The sequence below is a fragment of the Somniosus microcephalus genome, chromosome 15 (assembly GCF_052327205.1).
Source record: "Somniosus microcephalus isolate GS21.2 chromosome 15, FLI_Smic_1.0, whole genome shotgun sequence".
Classification (NCBI taxonomy): domain Eukaryota; kingdom Metazoa; phylum Chordata; class Chondrichthyes; order Squaliformes; family Somniosidae; genus Somniosus; species Somniosus microcephalus.
Window position 1 is genome coordinate 57,986,958 of NC_141001.1, and position 23,639 is coordinate 58,010,596.

A 23,639-nucleotide genomic window follows, 5' to 3' on the forward strand; every position below is an offset into this window, starting at 1 on the left:
CCCCACCTGAAACCCGCCTGCGGGGAACCCCGCTGCTGAGAGCTGGCGTGAAAACAGCTGGCTTGCTTGCTTGCAGCAGCAGGTCGCGGAGGGCTGAAGAGATTTAAATAGGCAGCATTTGCAGGCTGCAGGACCTTGTTGATCAAGGCTTGGGGGAACTTTTTGCAGCCTTAGGAGCAGTGCAGAAAGTTGGAGCCTCACACATTTCTCCAGTGTGAGCTCCTGGGAAGCCCCTCTCACCGCCCTAACTCAGCGCCCCCTCAACGGAGGCATCTGCCAGAAGCATGGGAGGCCTTTGGGACGTTCCCTTCCTGGCATTAGAGGATCTCCAACAGCAGAGGCGGCAGCAGCAGAACCAGGAACAGCAGGATGAGCACCAGGAGCAGCCGGCTGCTGCTCACTCACCTGAAGCTGCACAGGCAGAAGGGGCCAGTGCTTGGAAGTGGCTTGAGAGCACCTTGCTGCGCTTTAGGGGGCCAGTGGGACCCGTTTCTGCACTGGCAGTCCTTCTCAGGACTTCCATGAAGATCTGGTTTCTCTGTTCAACAGATGGCCAACGCTCCTCAAGAGATGTCATTCTCTTATGAGCACTCACCATGTTTTCCGTACCCTGGCGAGTTATCTCCTGCATGGAGGTTGCCAACCTTTCCATGGTGATGCGTTCATGCGCCAATGACTCCACAAAGGCTCTGCTCATGGTCGCTATGGACTCCTCCATTTGCTCAGCACTCGCAGCGACCCTGGAGACAAAACCTGCCAGAGACTCCTGCATCTGTGCATGGAGATCCATCACCTCTTCTCTTGCGGATGGACCCAGAGGCAGAGGGTCGTCATGCAGCACAGCGGAGCTGAGCTGGCAGAGTCCTGCGCCCTCCGACGAGGACTCTCCACTGCTGTCCCTGTCTCCAGAATCTGCTGAGGCTCACTTGTGAGCTGTGAAACACCAGGTGACAACACTACTCTATGTCCCGAAGGTCCCCCCCGAGGTGTGAATGTCTGCGCTAGTGCTGGGTGCGCTTACTTCTGCTGATGCTGCGCCCTCAGAGGTTGGAGCTTCCTCGGAGGAGTCTGGCTGCACAGCCTCTTCCTCCTCCAGAGTGAGGACGGGGGCTCTGGATGGTACTGTGGGGGAGTAAAGGAAGGAGATAGAGATGTAATGCCAAGGTTCTTCTGGTGACTCCCAGCGAGTTGGCATCTGCTGACACCTGCATCAATGCAGCATTGGTCTCAGTGGGAGGCCTCTTCCTCCCTGACCTAGGGAAGAGGACCTCCCTGTGGGCCCTAACCCCATCCAATAATGCTTGCAGTGAAGCCTCGTCGAATTTGAAGGCAGCTCGACCTCTGCCGCTGGCAGCAGCTGGTGCAGGCTCCTCTGCCATTGTGCAAAAGTGGTTGAGAAGCCTGCAGAGGTGGAGAAGCTTGTTGGACACTTTGAAAGCACCACGAATGATGACATCATAGTGTGGGGATTTCTGACTCGAATTGGACAATTAGCAAGGCTTCCCACATGCTGGGAATTAATTGGCCACTTGAGGGAAAATTGCGTGGAGCTGGCTGACACTTTGTGTGTGTCAGAAACCCCACATTCAGGGAAATCCGACCATTCCCCACACATGCCGAAAATCGGGGCCTTTATGTCTTAATGCGAGGAGCATTCGAGATAAGGTGGATGAATTAGCTGCGGAAATAGAGGTAAATGAATATGATATGATTGGGATTACGGAAACATGGCTCCAGGGTGACCAAGGCTGGGAACTCAACATCCAGGGGTATTCAATATTCAGGAAAGATAGGCAAAAATGAAAAGGAGGTGGGGTAGCATTGCTGGTTAAAGAGGGGATTAACACATTTGTAAGGAAGGATATTAGCTCTGATGATGTGGAATCTGTATGGGTAGAAATAAGAAATACCATGGGGCAGATAACGTTAGTGGGAGTGGTGTATAGATCCCCAAACAGTAATGCGGAGGTTGGGGATGGCATTAAACGGGATATTAGAGACGCATGCAATAAGGGCACAGCAGTTATCATGGGTGACTTTAATCTACATATAGATTGGGCTAACCAAATTAGTAACAATACTGTGGAGGAGGAGTTCCTGGAGTGTATACGGGATGGTTTCCTGGACCAATATGTTGAAGAGCCAACTGGGGATCAGGCCATTTTAGACTAGGTATTATGTAATAAGGATTAATTAGCAATCTTGCTGTGCGAGGCCCCTTGGGTCGGAGCGATCATAACATGATCGAATTCTTCATTAAGATGGAGAGTGAAGTAGTTGACTCAGAGACTAGGGTCCTGAATTTAAATAAAGGAAATTACGATGGTATGAGGCGCGAGTTGGGTAGGATTGATTGGGGAATGTCACTCAAAGGGTTGACGGTGGATAGGCAATGGCAAACATTGAAAGATCGCATGGATGAACTACAGAATTTGTTCATCCCAGTTTGGCAAAAAAATAAAACAAAAAAGATGTCTCAACCATGGCTAATGAGCGAAATTAGGGATAACATAAGATCCAAAGAGAGGACATATAAATTTGCCAAAAAAAAAAGCAACAAACCTGAGGATTGGGAGCAGTTTAAGATTCAGCAAAGGAGGACAAAGGGATTGATTAAGAGGGGGAAAATAGAGTATGAGTGTAAGCTTGCAGGAAACAAAAACTGACTGTAAAAGCATTTATAGATATGTGAAGAGAAAAAGATTGGTGAAGTCAAGCGTAGGTCCCTTGCAGTCAGAATCAGGGGAATTTATAATGGGGAACAAAGAAATGGCAGACCAACTAAATACATATTTTGGTTCTGTCTTCACAAAGGAGGACACAAATAACCTCCCAGAGATGTCGGGGAACATCGGATATAATGAGGGGGAGGAACTGAAAGAAATCAGTATTTGTAGGGAAATGGTGTTGGGGAAATTGACGGGATTAAAGGCCGATAAATCCCCAGGGCCTGATAATCTACATCCGAGGGTACGTAAGGAAGTGGCCCTAGAGATAGTAGATGTATTACTGGTCATCTTCCAGAATTTGCTAGACTCTGGAACAGTACCCATGGATTGGAGGGTAGCTAATGTTACCCTACTATTCAAAAAAGGTGGGAGAGAAAAAATGGGAAATTATACACCGGTGAGCCTGACATCGGTAGTGGGAAAAATGCTAGAGTCCATTATAAAAGATGTAATAGCAGAGCACTTGGAGAACAGTGACAGGATCGGACAAAGTCAACATGGATTCACAAAAGGTAAATCGTGCTCGAGTAATCTACTGGAAATTTTTTGAGGATGTAACTGGTAAAATAGATAAGGGAGAACCAGTGGATGTGGTGTATTTGGACTTTCAGAAAGCTTTCGATAAGGTCCCGCATAAGAGACTAGCGTGCAAAGTTAAGGCACATGGGATTGGAGGCAAGGTATTGACTTGGATAGAGAACTGGTTGGCAGATAGAAAGCAAAGAGTCGGAATTAACGGGTCGTTCTCCGAGTGGCAGGCAGTGACTAGTGGGGTACTGCAGGGATCGGTCCTAGGACCCCAGCTATTCACAATATATATTAATGATCTAGACGAGGGAATTGGATGTCATATCTCAAAATTTGCAGACGACACAAAGCTGGGTGGGAGAGTGTGCTGTGAGGAGGATGCCCTGAAAATCCAGTATGATCTGGACAAGTTGGGTGATTGGGCGGAAGCATGGCAGATGCAATATAATGTGGATAAATGCGAGGTTATCCACTTTGGTGGTAAAAACAGGAAGGCAGATTATTATCTGAATGGCAATAGATTGGGAGAAGGGGGAAGTGCAACGAGACCTGGGTGTCCTTGTGCACCAGTCGCTGAAGGTAAGCATGCAGGTGCAGCAGGCGGTTAAGAAGGCAAATGGTATGTTGGCCTTCGTAGCGAGAGGGTTCGAGTACAGGAACAAGGATGTCTTGCTGCAGTTGTACAAGGCCTTGGTGAGACCACACCTTGAGTATTGTGTGCAGTTTTGGTCGCCCTATCTGAGGAAGGATGTTCTTGCCATGGAGGGGGGTGCAGCGAAGATTCACCAGGCTGATACCTGGGATGGCAGGAATGACGTACGAGGAGAGATTGGGTCGATTGGGCTTGTACTCGCTGGAGTTTAGAAGAATGAGAGGGGATCTCATTGAAACTTATAAAATTCTGTCAGGACTTGACAGATTAGATGCAGGAAGGATGTTCCCGATGGCCGGGGAGTCCAGAACCAGGGGTCACAGCCGAAGGATAAGGGGTAAGCCATTTGGAACTGAGTTGAGGAGGAATTTCTTCACCCAGAGAGTGGTGAACCTGTGGAATTCTCTACCACAGAGGGCAGTGGAGGCCAGTTCATTAAATATATTCAAGAAGGAGTTGGATATATTTCTAAAGGCTAAAGGGATCAAGGGATATGGCGAGAAGGCAGGGACAGGGTACTGAATTTGGATGATCAGCCATGATCTCGTTGAATGGCGGAGCAGGCTCAAGGGGCCGAATGGCCTACTCCTACTCCTATCTTCCATATTTCTAATTTTTAATTCTAAATGAGCTAGTGCTCAAAATGCAAGACACAAAGGGTGAAAGGGGTAGCAGATAAGTCAAGAAGTAAATGATTAGATGACATTAAGCTTGGGTTTTAAAAGGCCTTTATATTGTTGGAAAGGAGAAAATTGATAGTAGTTTAAAAATGTACTTGTAACAAAAGGTTTCAAAATGGGATTAGATAGAGTCCACCTTAAATGTGTGATGGCTGATTTTAGCATCTCTCTCTGATCTTCTTCACTCACCCAGATCAGCAAAATTCATCTCACTTTAAATATGACCTGAGACAGTTGTAGGTCAAGTACAGTCTTTCATTTATTGAACCAGTGACCTCTCGCTGTGCATGGAGTTTATATACTCCAGGGCAGAAAGGAGCCTAGAAAGAAGGAAGAGCAGAACAAAGAAAAACCACAGTACAGCATCAATTAAGCAATTCAGTAATACTGAGTCCACAGTACAACTGTACTTTAAACAGCAAGTACAGTTTACTTGAACCAAATACTTTTATAATCAAAGCCATATCCCAACAGTGACAGAGGAGAAAAATTGCAGGACCCATGCTATTTAACTGGCAGGTCAACAATTTATATGAAAATAGGTCACCTATGAAGAATCCACAAACTCTACAGGATGTGTGCCAATACTCGTAACATTATTTTTGCTCAACAGTTTGGGCAGGATTCTGACTTGCGAGTATTGCATTTAACGGTCAATGACTTGTGGCAATAGTTTTAGCAAGAATGGAGAGACTCAAATTTCAATTCCAGCCTTGTTTTACCAGGCAACCTCAGCTGTCCTCGCTTTGCTAGCTCTGCGTAGGGCAGCTAGCTGCAACACTTGTACTATTAGACAGCCAAAATCTGGGGATCATGGTTTGGAATCTGGTCAACTTGCACCACTCATGGTTGGAACCAGAAACCAGAGCCCACCCTTTCATAGAGCCCACCCAGAAAACAGCTGCTGGGGATCCAGAAACAGCAATAGCATTACAAAAAAATCATACCAGATGAAGGCTTACATTTCTCTGATGATCCCCCAGGTTTGTCAGCTTTCTGTCCAGTTCTCAGGATCATTTTGCCATAGACAAATTCCAGTTGGTGTGAAAAGGATATCACCGGCCAGGCTAAACCTAGCCAGGCTAAACCTGTGCCCTTCCCACAAGCTGGCCGACAAAATTTCACCTCACCCAACTCAACATTTGTCACCACCAAATTAAGTATTATTATATTACAACCAGGAACCAGCAATGTTTCATATGCTCAGTGAGCTAACTGCCCTAACCCACCAACAAACCATCCCTCTCCATCAAGGCCAGTAACATATTTCCAGTGCCACCCTGTGAACCATGTTCACCTCAAAAGTCAGCACAGAAAATCTTAAGGAGACCATGGAATAAGACCTCGTCCACCACGCAGCAGAGAGGGAAATGAGAATGGTATGGAGACAAGCACTGCATGCAAAGTATGTCAGAGCCAACTCAAGATTAAACACAAAACACACTGCATTCCCTGCCCCCAGAAACTCCACAGTTTAAACAAACCCTCCTGAAGGATGACTGCTGGAGGGGTTGTAGGCAACAAAAAAAACACATTCTGGTCATGCCCCACATCCACCAGTGTTTTTCTATCTGATCAGTCTGATCCAAGTTGGAATCCAATCCCAAAAGATGAAAGGTCAATGTTTAACAGATTGCACTCCCACTCCCCTGACATAGCCCTTTTAAGTGGCTGCATTCTCAAAACCAAGACTCTTTAAAGCCACTTTTACAGGAAAGAAGTGCAGCCAACTGCAACACATTCTACTGCATTCTTATGTATAAACAGTCAGACCTACAGGAAACAAACGACATGACAGGCCCATAAAAATGTTGGTTTACAAATTGGCTGTCAGATTAAGGTTACTTGTTCCAGCAAACTAAAGACAGTGAACTGGTCCCAAGTGTCAGCACCATACCTAAACATAATAAATTTGGATAAAAATTATATTCAAGGGCTCTTTAGTAGCTCAGTTTGTAAACACAGTACACTACAATTTTGTAGAACTGAGTCAGAGGCCAGACAGGTCAATATTCACAGCCCTAATGTGAGCAGAGTTGGTTGATTTCAGTTGAACCATTGTGTGTCTCTGTGTGTCTGTGTGGGGGGGGGGGGGGGGGGGGAACAACTAAGGTTCCTGCACCCGATTACCATTCATTGACCTCTGCTCAAAGATGTGTCTGACCAGACATTTGGAAAGGAGAGATCAAGCTTGCTTATGATGCACCCACTGACAACTGGCTGCCACTCATTATCTAACTGCACAATGAGAATAAACCACTTGGGCAAGGTAATTGAGGGCATCTTGCACACTTGGAACTGCACCATAGAATAAGTCATTGCCTTCAGGAGAAAAGGGAGAGAACATGAGAATTTATGGTTTTTCTACTATTCTCTCAACTCCAATCCTTGAAGCATCAACTTAACAGTGCTGTTTTAACAACACAGCTTTCGTGTTTGATGATTAATATGGTGACATCAGGGGCATATGGCAAAGCTGAATATAAAATCAAACTCAAAAGTACAAATGATAATGCAGCTCTGTTCATTTTTGACACAGGACAGAGTTTTAATTTATTTACACTTCAGCTGACTATACTCTGCAGCAGTCAGGCTAATAAATGAGATTCGAGAGAGAGAGAGAGAGAGAGAAGTCAAGCATAACTTGTTACTCAGCTGATCTGAATCATTCCCTCGTTACCTACACTGTTTCTGCAATTGGCCTTGTAGATCCAAGGGAGGCCTTCCTTCATGAAAAAAATCAGACGCCACATGATTGAAGTTTTATATGACTCGTCACATAGGGATTCTTTGTCCCAATTGAAATGACATTGATCAACAGTATACAGCAAATCAGTAGAAAATAGACTGAAACACAGTATTTGCCAAGACCTGTTTTGACTGAACAAAATGGATGGATCCTTTTGGGTAACACTGACATTTATGTGAAGCTATTATACATGAATATTTTGGAATTATACAGAAATACACATAAATGTTCACCAGCCATATAGCCATGACTAGAAGGAAAAAAAATATAAACATTTGTTCTTTTAAAAAATGTCTGCAATCATGCACTGAAATATTCTCATTTCCACTGCCTGTACGTGGCCAACCGGACAAGACAAATCACTACAATCAGGACATCATTCTCTGGACAACAGCAAGCAACTGAGTAAAAAGAGCTGGATTGTGGTTATTCCACCATTTTCCCCAGTGTAGTACTTTCAAAACTTTGCATTAATCTTTCAACAGACATTTTTTTATATATAGGTCAAACAGATGAGGTCTGCCACTCAACAAACTCTCCCAGAAGCAGCCCTGATCAGGAATTCATACAGCAGGAGTTAAAGTTTATTTTTAAATAATGTTGTAATAGGACCACACAAAGTGTTGACATTCTTTGAAGACTTTTTTTTTTTGCATTGTGTCCATAAAGTTCAGGGATGTCAATATCAGGGAATGAAACACATTCTGTTTTGGGCAACCAGTGTCATCAAACACTCCCAGATCAGGTATAGTATGGTTAGACCTGTGGCAAGTAAAACTCCCTCTGCTCTCCTGTATCAATCTTAGAATACCACCACTTATTGCACCAATATTTTTTCCATAACAGTCTCCCTCCAAGGAAGAATGCTAATTATTATCAATGCTCACTAAGAATTAGATTAAAACTATACAAATTAAATTCATGCCAGACCATTATGACCAGCAGATAGAGAAGACTGTAATCTCATTAGTCTACAACATCCAGCTTCCTTGTGTTTACAATTTTGTTATTCATTCATGTGATATGGCATCTCTGGCAAGGCCAGCATTTATTACCCATCCCTAATTGCCCTCGAGGAGGTGGTGGTGAGTCACCTTGAAACGCTGTAGTCAGTGAGGTGGAAGTACTCCCACAGTGCTGTAGGGGAGGGAGTTCCAAGATTTTGACCCAGCAAGCATGAAGGAATGCCGATATATTTCCAAGTCAGGATGGTGTGTAACTTGGAGGGAAATTTGGAGATGGTGGTGTTCCCCTGCGCCTGCTGCCCTTGTCCTTCTAGGTGGTAGAGGTAACGGGTTTGGGAGGTTCTGTCGAAGAAGCCGTGGCGATTTGCAGCCACGGTAAGCCAGCGGTGGATGGAGTGAATGTTTAAAGGTGGTGGATTGGGTGCCAATCAAGTGGACTGCTTTGTCCTGTTGAGCTTCGAGTGTTGTTGGAGCTGCACTCATCCGGCAAGTGGAGAGTATTCCATCACACTCCTGATTTGTGCTTTATAGATGGTGGAAAGGCTTTGGGGAGTCAGGAGGCAAGTCACTTACCACATAATACCTAGCTTCTGACCTGCACTTGTAGCCACTGTATTTATGTGGCTGGTCCAGTTAAGTTTCTGGTCAATGGTGACCCTCAGGATGTTGATGGTGGGGGATTCAGCGATGGTAATCCCATTGAATGTCAAAGGGAGGTGGCTAGACTCTCTCTTGGAGATAATCATTTTGTGGCACTTGTGTGGCATGAATGTTACTTGCCACTGATCAGTCCAAGCCTGAATGTTGTCGACATATTGCTGCATGCAGACACAGACTGCTTCATTATCTGAGGAGTTGTGAATGGAACTGAATACAGTGCAGTCGTCAACGAACATCCCCACTTCTGACCTTGTGATGGAGGAAAGGTCATTGATGAAGCAGCTGAAGATGGTTGGGCCTCGGACACTGACCTGAGGAGCTCCTGCAGCGATGTCCTGGGGCTGCAATGATTGGCCTCCAACAGCCACAAACATCTTACTTTGCACTAGATATGACTCCAACCAGTGGCGAGTTTTCCCCCTGATTCTTCATTGCACATCACCAAACAAGAAGTCACTGGAGCTGAACCCAAAAAAAACAATGCGCCATCAAATACAAACAAAACATTTATTTGTAGATATACCCAAAGACAGTAAGACCTGAACATCAAGGCTTAGGTTGATAAGTGGTAAGTAACATTCGTACCATACAAGCAGCACTTTAAACTCACAGCCTCTACCTCACCGAAGGACAAGGGCAGCAGGTGCATGGGAACATCATCACCTCCAAGTCACAGATCATTCTGACATGGACATATATCACCGTTCCTGCACTGTCACTGGGTCAAAATACTAGACGTCCCTACCAAACAGCATTGTCGGAACCTTTACCACATGAACTACAGCGGTTCAAGAAGAAAGCTGATCACTGCCTTCTCGAGAGCAATTAGGGATAGGCAATAAATGCAGGCTTCATAAACAATGCCCATATCCAATAAAACAAGTAGAATTTTGAAGAAAAAGAACTGGGAAACACTTTGGATTTTGTGATTTCTCAGGTGAGTCCACAGATGGACAGGCACACGCACCTGATGATTCCAGGCAATTTTATTTACCGAAAAGTTATTGGACCTGAAATTGCGGTCGGAGGCTTCCTGCGGGTGAATGCCTTCCATCCGCAAGAAAAGTACACACCTACCTGGTGCCTCCATATCTTTGGACTCTTGTAGTCCTGGGCCTGCAGGTTCACAAGTACCCTGGGATCACGTGGGCCAATCAAAAAGGGGGATTCCCATTATGCTTATGTGGATTCCATTTACGTATGGAAATACTTTGCAGAAGATTTGGATGGACAGAACATTAAGGAGTTGTAAAAAGCTTAGGAAACAGAAGAATAGTTAAGAGTGAAAGCTGGAATATTAAGATGGTTAAGTGTTTAATTTGACAAAAATAAACTGAGGTGTATCACACTGGTTGGTAATTAGCTCAAGTCTTGGAGCACAGTGTGAAGGTAAATAGCAGTATAACAATAGAGAGATAATACATGTGAAAGGTTAGTTAAACTAGGATGAAAACAACCAGAGAAGACAATGACCACATTAGGTGAATCACTGTAGACACCCATTGGAATCAGAACAGCCAAGGCCAAAGCAGCCAATCTGGACAAAATTCCAACACATTGCTCAGATGTGTATGTGATAGAAGGGCAGGGAGGAGGATGATTTGTCAGATACTCTTTGATATTCATCATATAATTATGGATTTACAGTTGTCATTATTGTACAATTTCACATCCACCAATACAGCCAACCTAGAGATGGCTAATAAGGGGATGCAGCTAAATTCTCCCCTAAAACAGCCAAGAGTCATTGGAAGTTCGATTTTATTAATTCATAGTATAGTGTGGCAAGACGAATAGTTGCTACCATAACAAAAGCAATTTCTCAACTACTGTACAACATAAGAAACAGGAGCAGGAGTAGGCCAATCGGCACCTCAAGCCTGCTCCACCATTAAATAAGATCATGGTTGTTCCTATTTTGGCCTCGCCACCACTTTCCCGCTCTCTCCCCATACCCCTCAACTCCCTTGTAGTTCAAATGTCTGTCAATCGCCGCCTTGAATATATTCAATGACTCCGCCTCCACAGCTCTCTGGGGTAGAGAATTCCAAAGATTCACGACCCTCAGAAGAAATTCCTCATCTCCGTCTTAAATGGGCGACCCCTTACTCTGAAACTATACCCCCTAGTTCTAGATACCCCCATGAGGGGAAACATCCTCTCAGTGTCCACCCTGTCAATCCCCCTCAGAATCTTATGTTTCAATAAGATCACACCTCATTCTTCTAAACTCCAATGAGTATAGGCCCAACTTGCTCAACCTTTCATCATACGTCAACCCCTTCATCCCAGGAATCAACCTAGTGAACCTTCTCTGCACTGCCTCCAATGCAAGTATATCCTTCCTTAAATATGGAGACCAAAACTGTACGCAATACTCCAGGTGCAGTCTCACCAATACCCTGTAAAGTTGCATCAAAACTTCCCTACCTTTATACTCCATACCCCTTGCAATAAAGGCCAACATTCCATTAGCCTTCCTAATTACTTGCTGTACCTGCATGCTAACTTTGTGTGTTTCATGTACGAGGACCCCCAGATCCCTTTATACCGCAGCATTTTGTAGTCTCACTCCATCTAAATAATAATTTGCTTTTTCATTCTTCCTTCCAAAGTGGATAACCTCACATTTTCCCACATTATACTCCATCTGCCAAATTTTTGCTCACTCACTTAACCTATCTATATCCCTTTGCAGACTCTGTGTCTTCCTCACAACTTGCTAACCCACCTATCTTTGTATCATCAGCAAATTTGGCTACAGTACACTCGGTCCCTTCATCCAAGTCATTAATATAATTATAAATAGTTGAGGCCCTAGCACTGATCCCTGTGGCACCCCACTAGTTACTGATTGTATTCTGTTTGTTAGTCAATTCCCTATCAATGCCAATATATTACCCCCAACCCCGTGCGCTCTTGTGCAGTAACCTTTTATGTGGCACTTTATCGAATGCCTTCAGGAAATCCAAATACGCTACATCTACTGGTTCCCCTTTATCCACCCTGTTTGTTACAGCCTCGAAGAACTCTAGCAAATTTGTCAAACACGATTTCCCTTTCATTAAACCATGTTGACTCTGCTTGATTGTCTTATGATTTTCTAAATGTCCTGCTATTACCTCCTTAATAATGGATTCCAGCATTTGCCCGATGACAGATGTTAGACTAACTGGCCTACAGTTTCCTGCTTTCTGTCTCCCTCCTTTCTTGAATAGTGGTGTTCCATTTGCGGTTTTCCAATCCGCTGGGACCTCTCCAGAATCCAGGGAATTTTGGTAGATTACAACCAACGCATCCACTATCTCTGCAGCCACTTCTTTTAAGACCCTAGGATCAGGCCATCAGGTCCAGGGGACTTGTCGGCCTTTAGCCCCATTAGTTTGCCTAGTACTTTTTCTCTAGGTGATAGAGATTGTTTTAAGTTCCTCCCTCCCTTTAGCCCTTTGATTATCTATTATTATTGGGATGTTTTTTGTGTCTACCGTGAAGACCGATCCAAAATAATTGTTTAGAGTCTCTGCCATTTCTCTATTTCCCATTATTAATTCCTCAGTCTCATTCTCTAAAGGACCAATGTTTACTTTAGCTACTCTCTTCCTTTTCATATACTTGTAGAAGCTCTTACTGTCTGTTTTTATATTATTTGCTAGTTTACTCTCCTACTCTATCTTCTCTCTCTTTATAATTTTTTTAGTCATCCTTTGCTGGTTTCTAAAAATTTCCTAATCCTCTGGCTTACCACTAATCTTCGCAACATTGTATGCCTTTTCTTTCAATTTGATACCATCCTTAACTTCCTTAGTTAGCCATGGATGGTGCATCCTTCTCATAGAGCCTTTCTTTCTCGCTGGAATATGCCTCTGCTGAGATTTATGAAATATCTCCTTAAATGTCTGCCACTGCTGATCTACTGTCTTAGTCTTTAATCTATTTTCCCAGTCCATTTTAGCCAACTCTGGCCTCATACCCTTGTAATTGCCTTTATTTAAAGTTTAAGACATTAGTTTCAGACCCAAGTTTCTCACCCTCAAACTGATCTAAAATAGCCTGCTCCCTGGTTGGTTCCCTTATTTGCTCTAAGAAACCATGCTGAATACACTCCATGAACTCGTCCTCGAGGCTACCCTTGCCAATTTGATTTGTCCAATCTATATGATGGTTAAAATCACCCATGATTATTGCAGTACCTTTCTTACAAGCCCCCATTATTTCTTGATTTATACGCTGTCCTACAGTATAGCTACTGTTAGGGGGCCTATATACTACTCTCACCAGTGACTTTGTACCCTAACTATTTCTTATCTCCACCCAAACTGATTCTACATCTTGAGCTTCTGAGCCAATATCATTTCTCAACATTGCAGTGAGCTCAAATAAAGATGAAATATCAATCACAGCCATATATTTTGTATTGATTCTGTGGAGAAAATTTCTTCTCTGTAATTTTAGCAAAAAAGTTGAGTCATTTTTCACAAGTTATTCACAAGAAGAATTTCATTCCTTTTGAAGTCACAATAACATTAGAACAAAAGGAATTTTATGCAGTTAATCACGGTTCCAGAGTAACAATAAACAGAGTTTACGCACTGACTGGACAGGGATGTTGGCCGAAGCTTTGCGGCTCCCTTCCACCAGTTCTCCGGCTCCCTTCCACCAGTTCTCCAGTGGGTCTGGAGTAGACAGGGCCAGAAATTTGCACTGCTATATTCCTACCTCCCTGTTTTCTGAAGGGTGCATGTAAATCACAGCATAATTATGGAAACATAGCCTCTGCCATATTTCCTGCTATTTATCCTAAACTCTGGACACATGGACCACATTTTACACCCCATCATTCAAAGATCAGTGAAAGCACAAAACAAATGTTGCTAGCGGTGAGGGCCACTGCTATGGCTCTACAAGCAATGCCATCTACAATGCCAGAAGAGGATAAGAAATGTTTTTTTTTTAATGAACTTCTTGCTGGCAGCACAAAGAATGTCAGCATTCACATACAGTACGAGGCATCTGCGGCCTACTAATGCGGATTTTCATCCTGATTTTGGTAGGATTCCCTGGCAGAAGCTAGGGAGTCCACATCAGCAAGAAAATGACTCTAGGAGAAGCTATATGGCTAGGGAGACAGCTGCAAAGCAGGCAGAAGTCCCACCTCAACAGAGCACACCACACCCCGCCCCCCCGCACGCCTAGGCTGATGCGCTTACAACTTGCATCTCTAGGCCTTGCTCACAGCAGCATGTCTATGCCTATAGCGAAACACTCATCGAAAAATGGGATACACTTTCCTCACAGAACACATGCTATCATCTGCTCACACACACACACAAAACAAAATCATCAATAGCAGTTGGCACCACTGGGATTATTTGGGTTACAGTAATTGCGTTAATGCAACTATCATCAGATAAAAGTACATATATGCAGCTGAACAAAAAGGCTTCACTGCCTGAAGAGAAAGGAAGGGTGTAGCTCCAAAACATTCTGGAGCAGGATCCGAATCCAAACAGTTGCTATTATCTGTATCATTCACTCAAATGAGGAGCGTAATTATTAAAATTACAGTTACATAATAGAAAAGAACAGCATCAGTATGAGTCATGTGCAGTTTTAAGCCCTTGTCAAAGAACATATTGCTCAGCATACTCACATACCAAAGTTACACAAACACATTGGGGTTCAAAGGATATTGATAAGTCACTTGAACTTTACTACTACTCTGTCAGAGGCACAACCATATGTAAAAAAGTGCTTAGGAAAGCGACATCAGGGGGAATTCCAGAATTTAGAGTGGGCAGGGGAAGAGATATAACCCATGCCAAAAAAATATTGGAAGGGGGAAATACATCTAATGGTGGCAGCAATGTTCCCTTGTGCATTAGCAGATTGCCACACTCCAATCCATTTGTTCTCCTATTAGGTAGCACACAGCTTAAGCTTCAAAAGGCTGCTTACAAGCTACAGGACTCTTCAGTGGCAGAAGTCCAGTCATTTGACACTGCATTACATCCTGTAGCGTCAACTGATCCTTTTGTTTTTTCCCCTCCATGACATACCCATTGCCAAAAAATGTTGCATACTGTCCCTCAGGACAAATAGAATTGTCAACCATTGCTTCCTACCACTTCATGAAACTGGGACACGTATGCACCCATTACACAAATGATTTTGTTCCCCTGGAAACTGTATTTACTTATCTCAGAACATGTTAATTATTTTACTCCTTCGTGGTCAGATGTACTGTTTTATCAGCTGCTCATTGCTTTTACTAACCATTATGAAACACCAGATAGCTCCCATAAAATTAACATGGTATTTGGAGAAGGTAATAAAGCATTGCATAACTAGTTAAGGATCAATTACTTGGATACATTCAGATCACTCACTGGCCTGAGTTTGTACATTTATTACTCAAACATATACAAACCCAAAACTACGGCAGAACTTTGAACCTCTCCAGTGCAAACAAACAATGATTCTATATATAAAATAGACAACATTCAGAAATATTTTTACTTTTCAAACCTGTGGAATGATTGGAACACTTACTGGAGTTTCAACCGTTGCCTGCACTGGCTCTTCTATTTTGTTCAGCTTTATTTTATCGATTGGTACAGTTTCAGCAGCAACAAGGAGACAGAGCAGCAGCCAACAATGAGACACTGATACACTTTTCCAATTCCAATGCATCTACAGTGTACAAAGAAAAGCAGTATCAGAGATCTTCCTCATAACAATTACAGATTTATTTACTCAACTGGAACATTTCAAACATTTCAATTAGTCAACCAAGTAGTAAAAAGGACGTTGCATGATCATTCCTAAAACAATCACAAGCAGTTTTTGTTCATTCAGAAAACTGACATTCACATAGGATCATAGAACCACTGTTGAATTGAACACTCAAAATACATAGTTGTTTTGTTCATCAATATAAACATGGCCATTACAAGCATAGTCTTTGACTTGATAAAGCATTGTACTGAAGTACTCTGTAAAACAACGTCCAGTATGTAATATTTCATTATTGAAACATAATCTACATAGTCTGAAGCAATAAAATTGTAATTGTAACCTTACTGCATGCACTTTACAAGAACATACTCTCCACTTTGTTGTAAAAAAATGTAGGTCCAAACACCCAATCTTTGATTGAAAATCATCATAAAAGACACACAAAAATTCAACAGAACCCAAGAAGTAAACAGATTTACTGCTCGGTCAGTTTTATCTTAATGGCAAGCATGCAATCACGTGTGGAACTGAGCCATGCTGACAAGGAAGGTCCCAAGTTGGATCCCAGCCAAGGCAGCAATACTGCCATAATAATTGGTTTCAATGCTCCTGTGCTGAGGAAGGGGGCAAACAATGAGGTTTCCATTATTAATCACTAACCAGTAACTCTTGCTGGGAAGTGTGCATCTGTGGATGCCAGTTGTGGATAAAATTGGACTCAGTTGTGATGCCAGTTTGCCTTTGGCACTCATGGTCCATGCTTATACATGAAAATAGTTACTTGGGCGAGGTAGTGGGTAGTGGCTGTAATTTCCTCCAGTTGAACACTAGGAAGACCAAAGCCATCATCTTCGGCCCCTGCCACAAATGCCATACCCTTGCCATCGATTCCATCCCCTCCCTCAGCCACTGTCTTAGGCTGAATCAGGCTGTTCGCAGCCTCAGCATCATATTTGATCCCAAGCAAAGTTTCCAACCCCATATCATCTCCATCACAAAGACTACCTACTACAACCTTCCTAACATTGCCTTCCTCTGTTCCTAACTTGGAACATCTGCTGCTGAAATCCTCATCCATGCCATCGGCACCTCCAGACTAGGCTATTACAATGCTCTCTCCCCGACAGCCTCCCATCCTCCAGATTCCATAAACTTCAGCTTAACCAAAACTTCATAGCAATATCTTATGCCCACCAAGTCCTGCTCACCCTGGCTCCCAGTCCCCCAACACTTGTAATTTAAATTTCACATTCTAGTGTTTAAATCACTTCATGGCCTCACCCACTCCTATCTCTAACCTATTCTAGCACCACAGCCCCATAAATCTTCATTCCCGAGACTCTGGCCTCCTGTGCATTCTTCCCCCTACCATTGGCAGATGTGCCTTCAACCTCTTCTGCTTTAAGACTTTCCTTAAAGCCCACCTCTTTGACCAAGCTTCTGGTCACCCCTTGTAATATTTCAATCTTTGACTCAGCATCCATTTTTTAAATTACACATCTGTGAAGCACCTTGGGATTTTTTCTATGTTAAAAGTGCTGTATAAATGCAAATTATTATTGCTGCTGTTTGCATCATGCAATGTGATACCAAAGTAGTTAGATCATCAGAGTGGATTATCCAAATGCTAACTAGTTTGAGACGCTTTGGGATATTTGCCTTCATTAGCCGAGGCATAGAATATAAGAGCAGGGAGGTTATGATGGAACTGTACAAAACGCTGATTAGGCCACAGCTGGAGTACTGTGTGCAGTTCTGGTCACCACACTATAGGAAGGGTGTGATTGCTTTGGAGAGGGTGCAGAGGAGATTCACCAGGATGTTACCTGGGCTGGATCACTTCATCTATGAAGAAAGACTGGACAGGCTGGGGTTGTTTTCCTTGGAGCAGAGAAGGCTGAGGGGGGACCTGATTGAGGTGTACAAAATTATGAGGGGCATAGATAGGGTAGATAGAAAGGAACTTTTTCCCCTTAGTAGAGGGGTCAATAACAAGGGGGCATAGATTCAAGGCAAGGGGCAGGAGGTTTAGAGGAGATTTGAGGAAGAACTTTTTCACCCAGAGGGTGGTTGGAATCTGGAACTCACTGCCTGAAAGGGTGGTAGAGGCAGGAACCCTCAACATTCAAGAAGCATTTGGATAAGCACTTGAAATGCCATAGCATACAAGGCTACGGACCAAATGCTGGAAAATGGGATTAGATTAGACAGGGCCTGATGGCCGGCGCGGACGCGATGGGCCTCTTTCTGTGCTGTATAACTATGACTTTTAGGTACCATGCTGTACTTTCATAAATTTCTCAACTTAAAAGCATCCAGTGTACAATTAATTAATCCCAAGGTATCAATTCAGGGTTCAATTAGTAACAGATGAAAAGATTAACAATTCCCGATAATGAACTAAATTAGCAGAGCTACGGTTATACAAGTTGGATACAAAAAGATAAAAAAATCTCACAATGATAAGAAAAATAAAATAAAATGACAAACTTGCAGCAATTATATTACTATACTCATTTCTTTAGCTCCCACACAGTACCTCAACATATGAAATTTCATTTTGGCTGGATTTCTGATGCCAAATTCAATGGAATTGCCTTAAAGACCAATTGTGTTCCAATAGGCTGTGAAGAAAATGTTTCAAAGGATAATGGCCCCAAGCAATTAAAAAAAAGCACTGAAATAATTGAGAGATGAAACATAGAATTGGAAATAAAATCTCAATGTATACATATTAAAGTAAAAACAAATGGGTTGCAAAAAATTCTCAGTGGCCAAGAACAAGTTCAGTGTTCTTTTGCAAATCAACATCTGAACTCTTTTATACTAGCAAAGTACTGCGGATGCTGGAAATCTGAAACAGAAAACGCTGGAAATACTCAGCAGGCCAGGCAGCATCCGTGGAGAGAGAAAAACAGAGTTAACGTTTCAGGTCTGGGACCCTTCCAGACCTGAAACGTTAACTCTGTTTCTCTCTCCACAGATGCTGCCTGGCCTGCTGAGTATTTCCAGCATTTTCTGTTGTTATATCTGAACTCTTTTGCTCGTGTAACACATTGTAGCTATTACTGTACTTCTACAACTGTGTGGCAGTCAGACCCATAGAATCAAAGACATTTACAGTACAGGAGGCCATTTGGTTCACTGTGCCTTGTGTTGCCTTTTTGCCTGAGCAACCCAAAGCTAAGCCCACTGCTTCATTGTCTCCCCATAGCCTTGTATCTTCCTCTGCTTCAAATATGTATCCAATTTTCCATTAAAAGATGCAATGATCCCTGCCTCAACCACGTCCCATGGCAAAGCATTCTATATTCCAACAACCATCTGTTTAAAGTCATTTCTCGCAGCTTGTTTTCTCACTCCCTTAGTGAGAGTTTCCATTGGTTCCCAATCAGAGGAAATAGTCTTTTATTCATTATATCAAAACTCTGCATAACTTTGAAAAGCTTTTATTAAATCTCTTCCTTAGCCTTTTCTGCTCCAATGGGAAATAACCCCAGTATCTTATCTCTCCTTGTAAAAAAAGAGTTTCCCATCCCGGTCATCATCCTGGAGACCTCACATAGTTAGTACACTCTCTATAGATTTAATGTCCTTTCTATAATGATGTTTCCAAAACTGTACATAGTACTTTTAACTGTGATCTAACCAACATTTGTGCAAATTCATCATTGCTTCTTTACTCTTGTACATTAAGATCCAAGGAGAGGACATATAAATTGGCCAGAAAAAGCAATAATCCTGAGGATTGGGAGCAGTTTAGGATTCAACAAAGGAGGACAAAGGGATTAATTAAGAAGGGAAAATTGAATACGAGTGTAAGTTTGCAGGGAACATAAACTGACTGTAAAAGCTTTTATAGATATGTGAAGAGAAAAAGATTGGTGAAGTCAAGCATAGGTCCCTTGCAGTCAGAATCAGGGGAATTTATAATGGGGAACAAAGAAATGGCGGACCAACTGTTCTGTCTTCACAAAGGAGGACACAAATAACCTCCCAGAGATGCCGGGGAACATAGGGCCTGATGAAAGGGTGTAACTGAAAGAAATCAGTATTTGTAGGAAAATGGTGTTAGGAAAATTGATGGGACTGAAGGCCGATAAATCCCCAGGGCCTGATAATCTACATCCTAGGGTACTTAAGGAAGTGGCCCTAGAAATAGTAGATGCATTGCTGATGATCTTCCAGAACTCGATAGACTCTGGAACAGTACCCATGGATTGGAGGGTAGCTAATGTTACCCCACTATTCAAAAAAGGTGGTAGAGAAAAAGCGGGGAATTATAGACCGGTAAGCCCGACATCGGTAGTGGGGAAAATGCTAGAGTTCATTATAAAAGATGTAATAGCAGAGCACTTGGAAAGCAGTGACGGGATCGGACAAAGTCAACATGGATTTACAAAAGGTAAATCGTGCTTGACTAACCTACTGGAATTTTTTGAGGATGTAACTGGTAAAATAGATAAGGGAGAACCAGTAGATGTGGTATATTTGGACTTTCAGAAGGCTTTCGATAAGGTCCCGCATAAGAGATTAGCGTGCAAAATTAAGGCACATGGGATTGGGGGCAAGGTATTGACTTGGATAGAGAACTGGTTGGCAGATAGAAAGCAAAGAGTTGGAATAAATGGGTCGTTTTCTGAGTGGCAGGCAGTGACTAGTGGGGTACCGCAAAGATCGGTCCTAGGACCCCAGCTGTTCACAATATATATTAATGATCTGGACGAGGGAATTGGATGTAATATCTCCAAATTTGCAGACGACACAAAGCTGGGTGGGAGGGTATGCTGTGAGGAAGATGTCGTGAAACTCCAGTACGATTTGGACAGGTTGGGTGATTGGGCAGAAACATGGCAAATGCACTATAATGTGGATAAATGTGAGGTTATCCACTTTGGTGGCAAAAACAGGAAGGCAGCCTATTATTTGAATGGCAATAGATTGGGAGAAGGGGAAGTGCAAAGTGACCTGGGTGTTCTTGTGCACCAGTCACTGAAGGTAAGCATGCAGGTGCAGCAGGCGGTTAAGAAAGCAAATGGTATGTTGGCCTTCGTAGCAAGAGGGTTCGAGTACAGGAACAAGGATGTCTTGCTGCAGTTGTACAGGGCCTTGGTGAGACAGCACCTTCAGTGTTGTGTGCAGTTTTGGTCACCTTACCTGAGGAAGGACATTCTTGCCATGGAGGGAGTGCAGCGAAGATTCACCAGGCTGATACCTGGGATGGCAGGAATGACGTATGAGGAAAGATTGTGTCGATTGGACTTATACTCACTGGAGTTTAGAAGATTGAGAGGGGATCTCATCGAAACCTATAAAATTCTGTCAGGCCTGGGCAGACTAGATGCAGGAAGGATGTTTCCGATGGCCAGGGAGTCCAGAACCGGTGTCATGGTCTAGGATAAGAGGTAAGCCATTTAGGACTGAAATGGAGGAGGAATTTCTTCACCCAGAGAGTGGTGAACCTGTGGAATTCTCTGCCACAGAGGGCGGTGGAGGCCAGTTCATTAAATATATTCAAGAAGGAGTTGGATATATTTCTTAAGGCTAAAGGGATCAAGGGATATGGGGAGAAGGCAGAGACAGGGTACTGAATTTGGATGATCAGCCATGATCTCATTGAATGGCGGAGCAGGCTCGAGGGGCCGAATGGCCTACTCCTATCTTCTATGTTTATGCCCGCATTTATAAAGCCCAAAATTCTATTGTCTTTCTTTACGGCTTTATCTACTTGCACTTGCACTAACAGAGAGTCCAAATTTATATATACACCGAGAACAAAAGCGGACCAAGCACTAACCCCTGGGGTATACCACTTGCATCCCTTCTCCATTCCAAGAAACATCCATTTACCCTAACTCTATTTCCTGTCCATCAGCCAATTTCTGTTTCATGGTGCCACTTATACTTTTTTCCATCTCTTGGGTACTTTGCCTCTCCCCCAATCCCTACCTCAACTCATCGGTACTCCACCACCTTCCTATTCGCCTGCCACCATTCAAAGCTTGAATCCCACTTGGATAAGCCCACAGCTACCCTCTGTGACTCTCTTGGCATTTGCCAAAGGGCCCATCTAGGCACCGGTCACTACCTCCTTATGAGCAGCAACCCAAATTGCCTTACTCTCCCACTCACTGGGAACTAACATTACCAAGCTCCTTCCTATCCTGCTCACCCCACACAGCACTGCCGCCTTGGACACTGCCAACAGACCAACAATCACCACCCATTCCGCATTTCCCTCCAGAATGTCTATGCACTCGTGAAAATGGCCCTTGCCATCCATGATTTTATTGTGGATAATTGCATTAACTTAAACTTGGCTCATGGGTGCCAACACAATTCCTCCCATTCTTCACCCTCCATAAACTTCAGCTCATCCAAAACTATTCTATACCAAACCAAGACCTGCCCACCATTCAGCCTCATCTTTGTTGGCCTACATGGAGTCCCTGTCCCCCAAAGCCTTAAATTTAAAATTATAATTGTTTGCACTTAAATCCCTTCATGGTCTTGCCTCTCCCCATCTCAAGTCCTACAGCCCTCCCCAAAGAACTCTCCATTCCTCAGACTTGGGCTTTTTATGCATACCCCCTGCCTTTGCCTCACCATTAACGGCTGCGCTTTCAGATGTCTTAAGCCCAAGGTCTGGAGTTCCCTCCCTAAATCCCTCTGCCTCTCCACATTCTGCTCCTCCTTTAAGCCAATCCTTTGATCAAGTTTTTGGTCTCTCCTTGTCTCGACATACATTGCATCAAATGCCTGAATCTTCCAAATGCCTGAATCTTCCAAGGAACCTTGTCAAACACCTTCTGAAAATCCATTTACACTACATCTACTGCATTCCTGTTATCTATTCAGTCTGTCACTTCATAAAAAAACTAAATGGAGTTTTTGGAAATGAGACTTGTCTTTAACAGGTTCAGCAGGTCCCTTCTTAGGCAGTCCCTCAGAACAGAGGATGACTTGCTTCCACATTAAAAATGAGTTCGCATGTGACTGACGAGTCCAATACGGGACCTACAGACTGTCACAGTTGGGGCAGACGGTGGTTGAAGGGGCGGGTGGGTGGGGTGCTTGGGTTGACGTGCGCTCCTTGCGCTGCCTGTGCTTGGCTTCCGCTTGCTCCCAGCGAAGAGACTCGGGGGGTTCGGCACCTTCCCGGATGCTTCTCCTCCACTTTGTGCAGTCTTGGGCCAGGGATTCCCAGGTGTCGATGGGGATGTTACACTTTTTCAAGGAGGCTTCGAGGGTGTCTTTGAAGCGTTTCCTCTGCCCACCTGGGGCTCTCTTGCCGTGCCGGAGCTCCGAGTAGAGCGCTTGTTTTGGGAGCCTCATATCGGGCATGCGGACAATGTGATCTGTCCATCGGAGCTGATCGAAGCTTTGACCATGCTCAATGCTGGCCTGAGGAAGAACACTGATGTTGGTGCGCCTATCCTGCCAATGGATTTGCAGGATCTTGCAGAGGCAGCGTTGGTGGTACCTCTCCAGTGCTTTGAGGTGCCTGCTGTACATGGTCCATGTCTCTGAGGCATACAACAGGGTGGGTATCACTGCTGCTCTGTAGACCATGAGCTTAGTGCCGGGTTTGAGGTCCTGATCTTCAAACACGCTCTTCCTCAGCTGACCGAAGGCTGCACTGGCACACTGAAGGCGGTGCTGGACTTAGTCGTCGAAGTCTGCCCTTGTTGACAGTAGGCTCCCGAGGTATGGAAAGTGGTCCACGTTGTCCAAGGCCTGGTCGTGGATTTCGATAATCAGGGGGCAGTACTGTGTGGCGGGGACAGGTTGGTAGAGGACCTTTGTCTTACCGATGTTTTGTGCAAGGCCTATGCTCTCGTACGCTTCGGTGAAGGTGTTGACAATGGTTTGGAGTTCGATCTCTGAGTGAGCGCAGACGCAAGTGTCGTCTGCACACTATAATTAGACGACAGAGGATGG

General features: G+C 43.8%; 1 protein-coding gene across 2 annotated transcripts in view; it reads right to left on the reverse strand.

Moving 5' to 3' along the window:
- Positions 1 to 23,639, reverse strand: part of LOC147106763 (nucleobindin-2-like) — a 51,355-nt gene that overhangs the window by 24,188 nt on the left and 3,528 nt on the right. Inside the window, exons 2-3 of one of the 2 annotated variants that reach the window (XM_086007854.1) lie at positions 15,513 to 15,653; positions 9,275 to 9,425 (exon numbers count right to left, since the gene is read on the reverse strand). In XM_086007854.1, the coding sequence (XP_085863980.1) occupies positions 9,275 to 9,337 (63 nt within the window). In that variant the 5' untranslated portion in view covers positions 9,338 to 9,425; positions 15,513 to 15,653. The remainder of the gene's footprint in view (positions 1 to 9,274; positions 9,426 to 15,512; positions 15,654 to 23,639) is intronic. The other variant, XM_086007853.1, reaches the window with a different exon arrangement.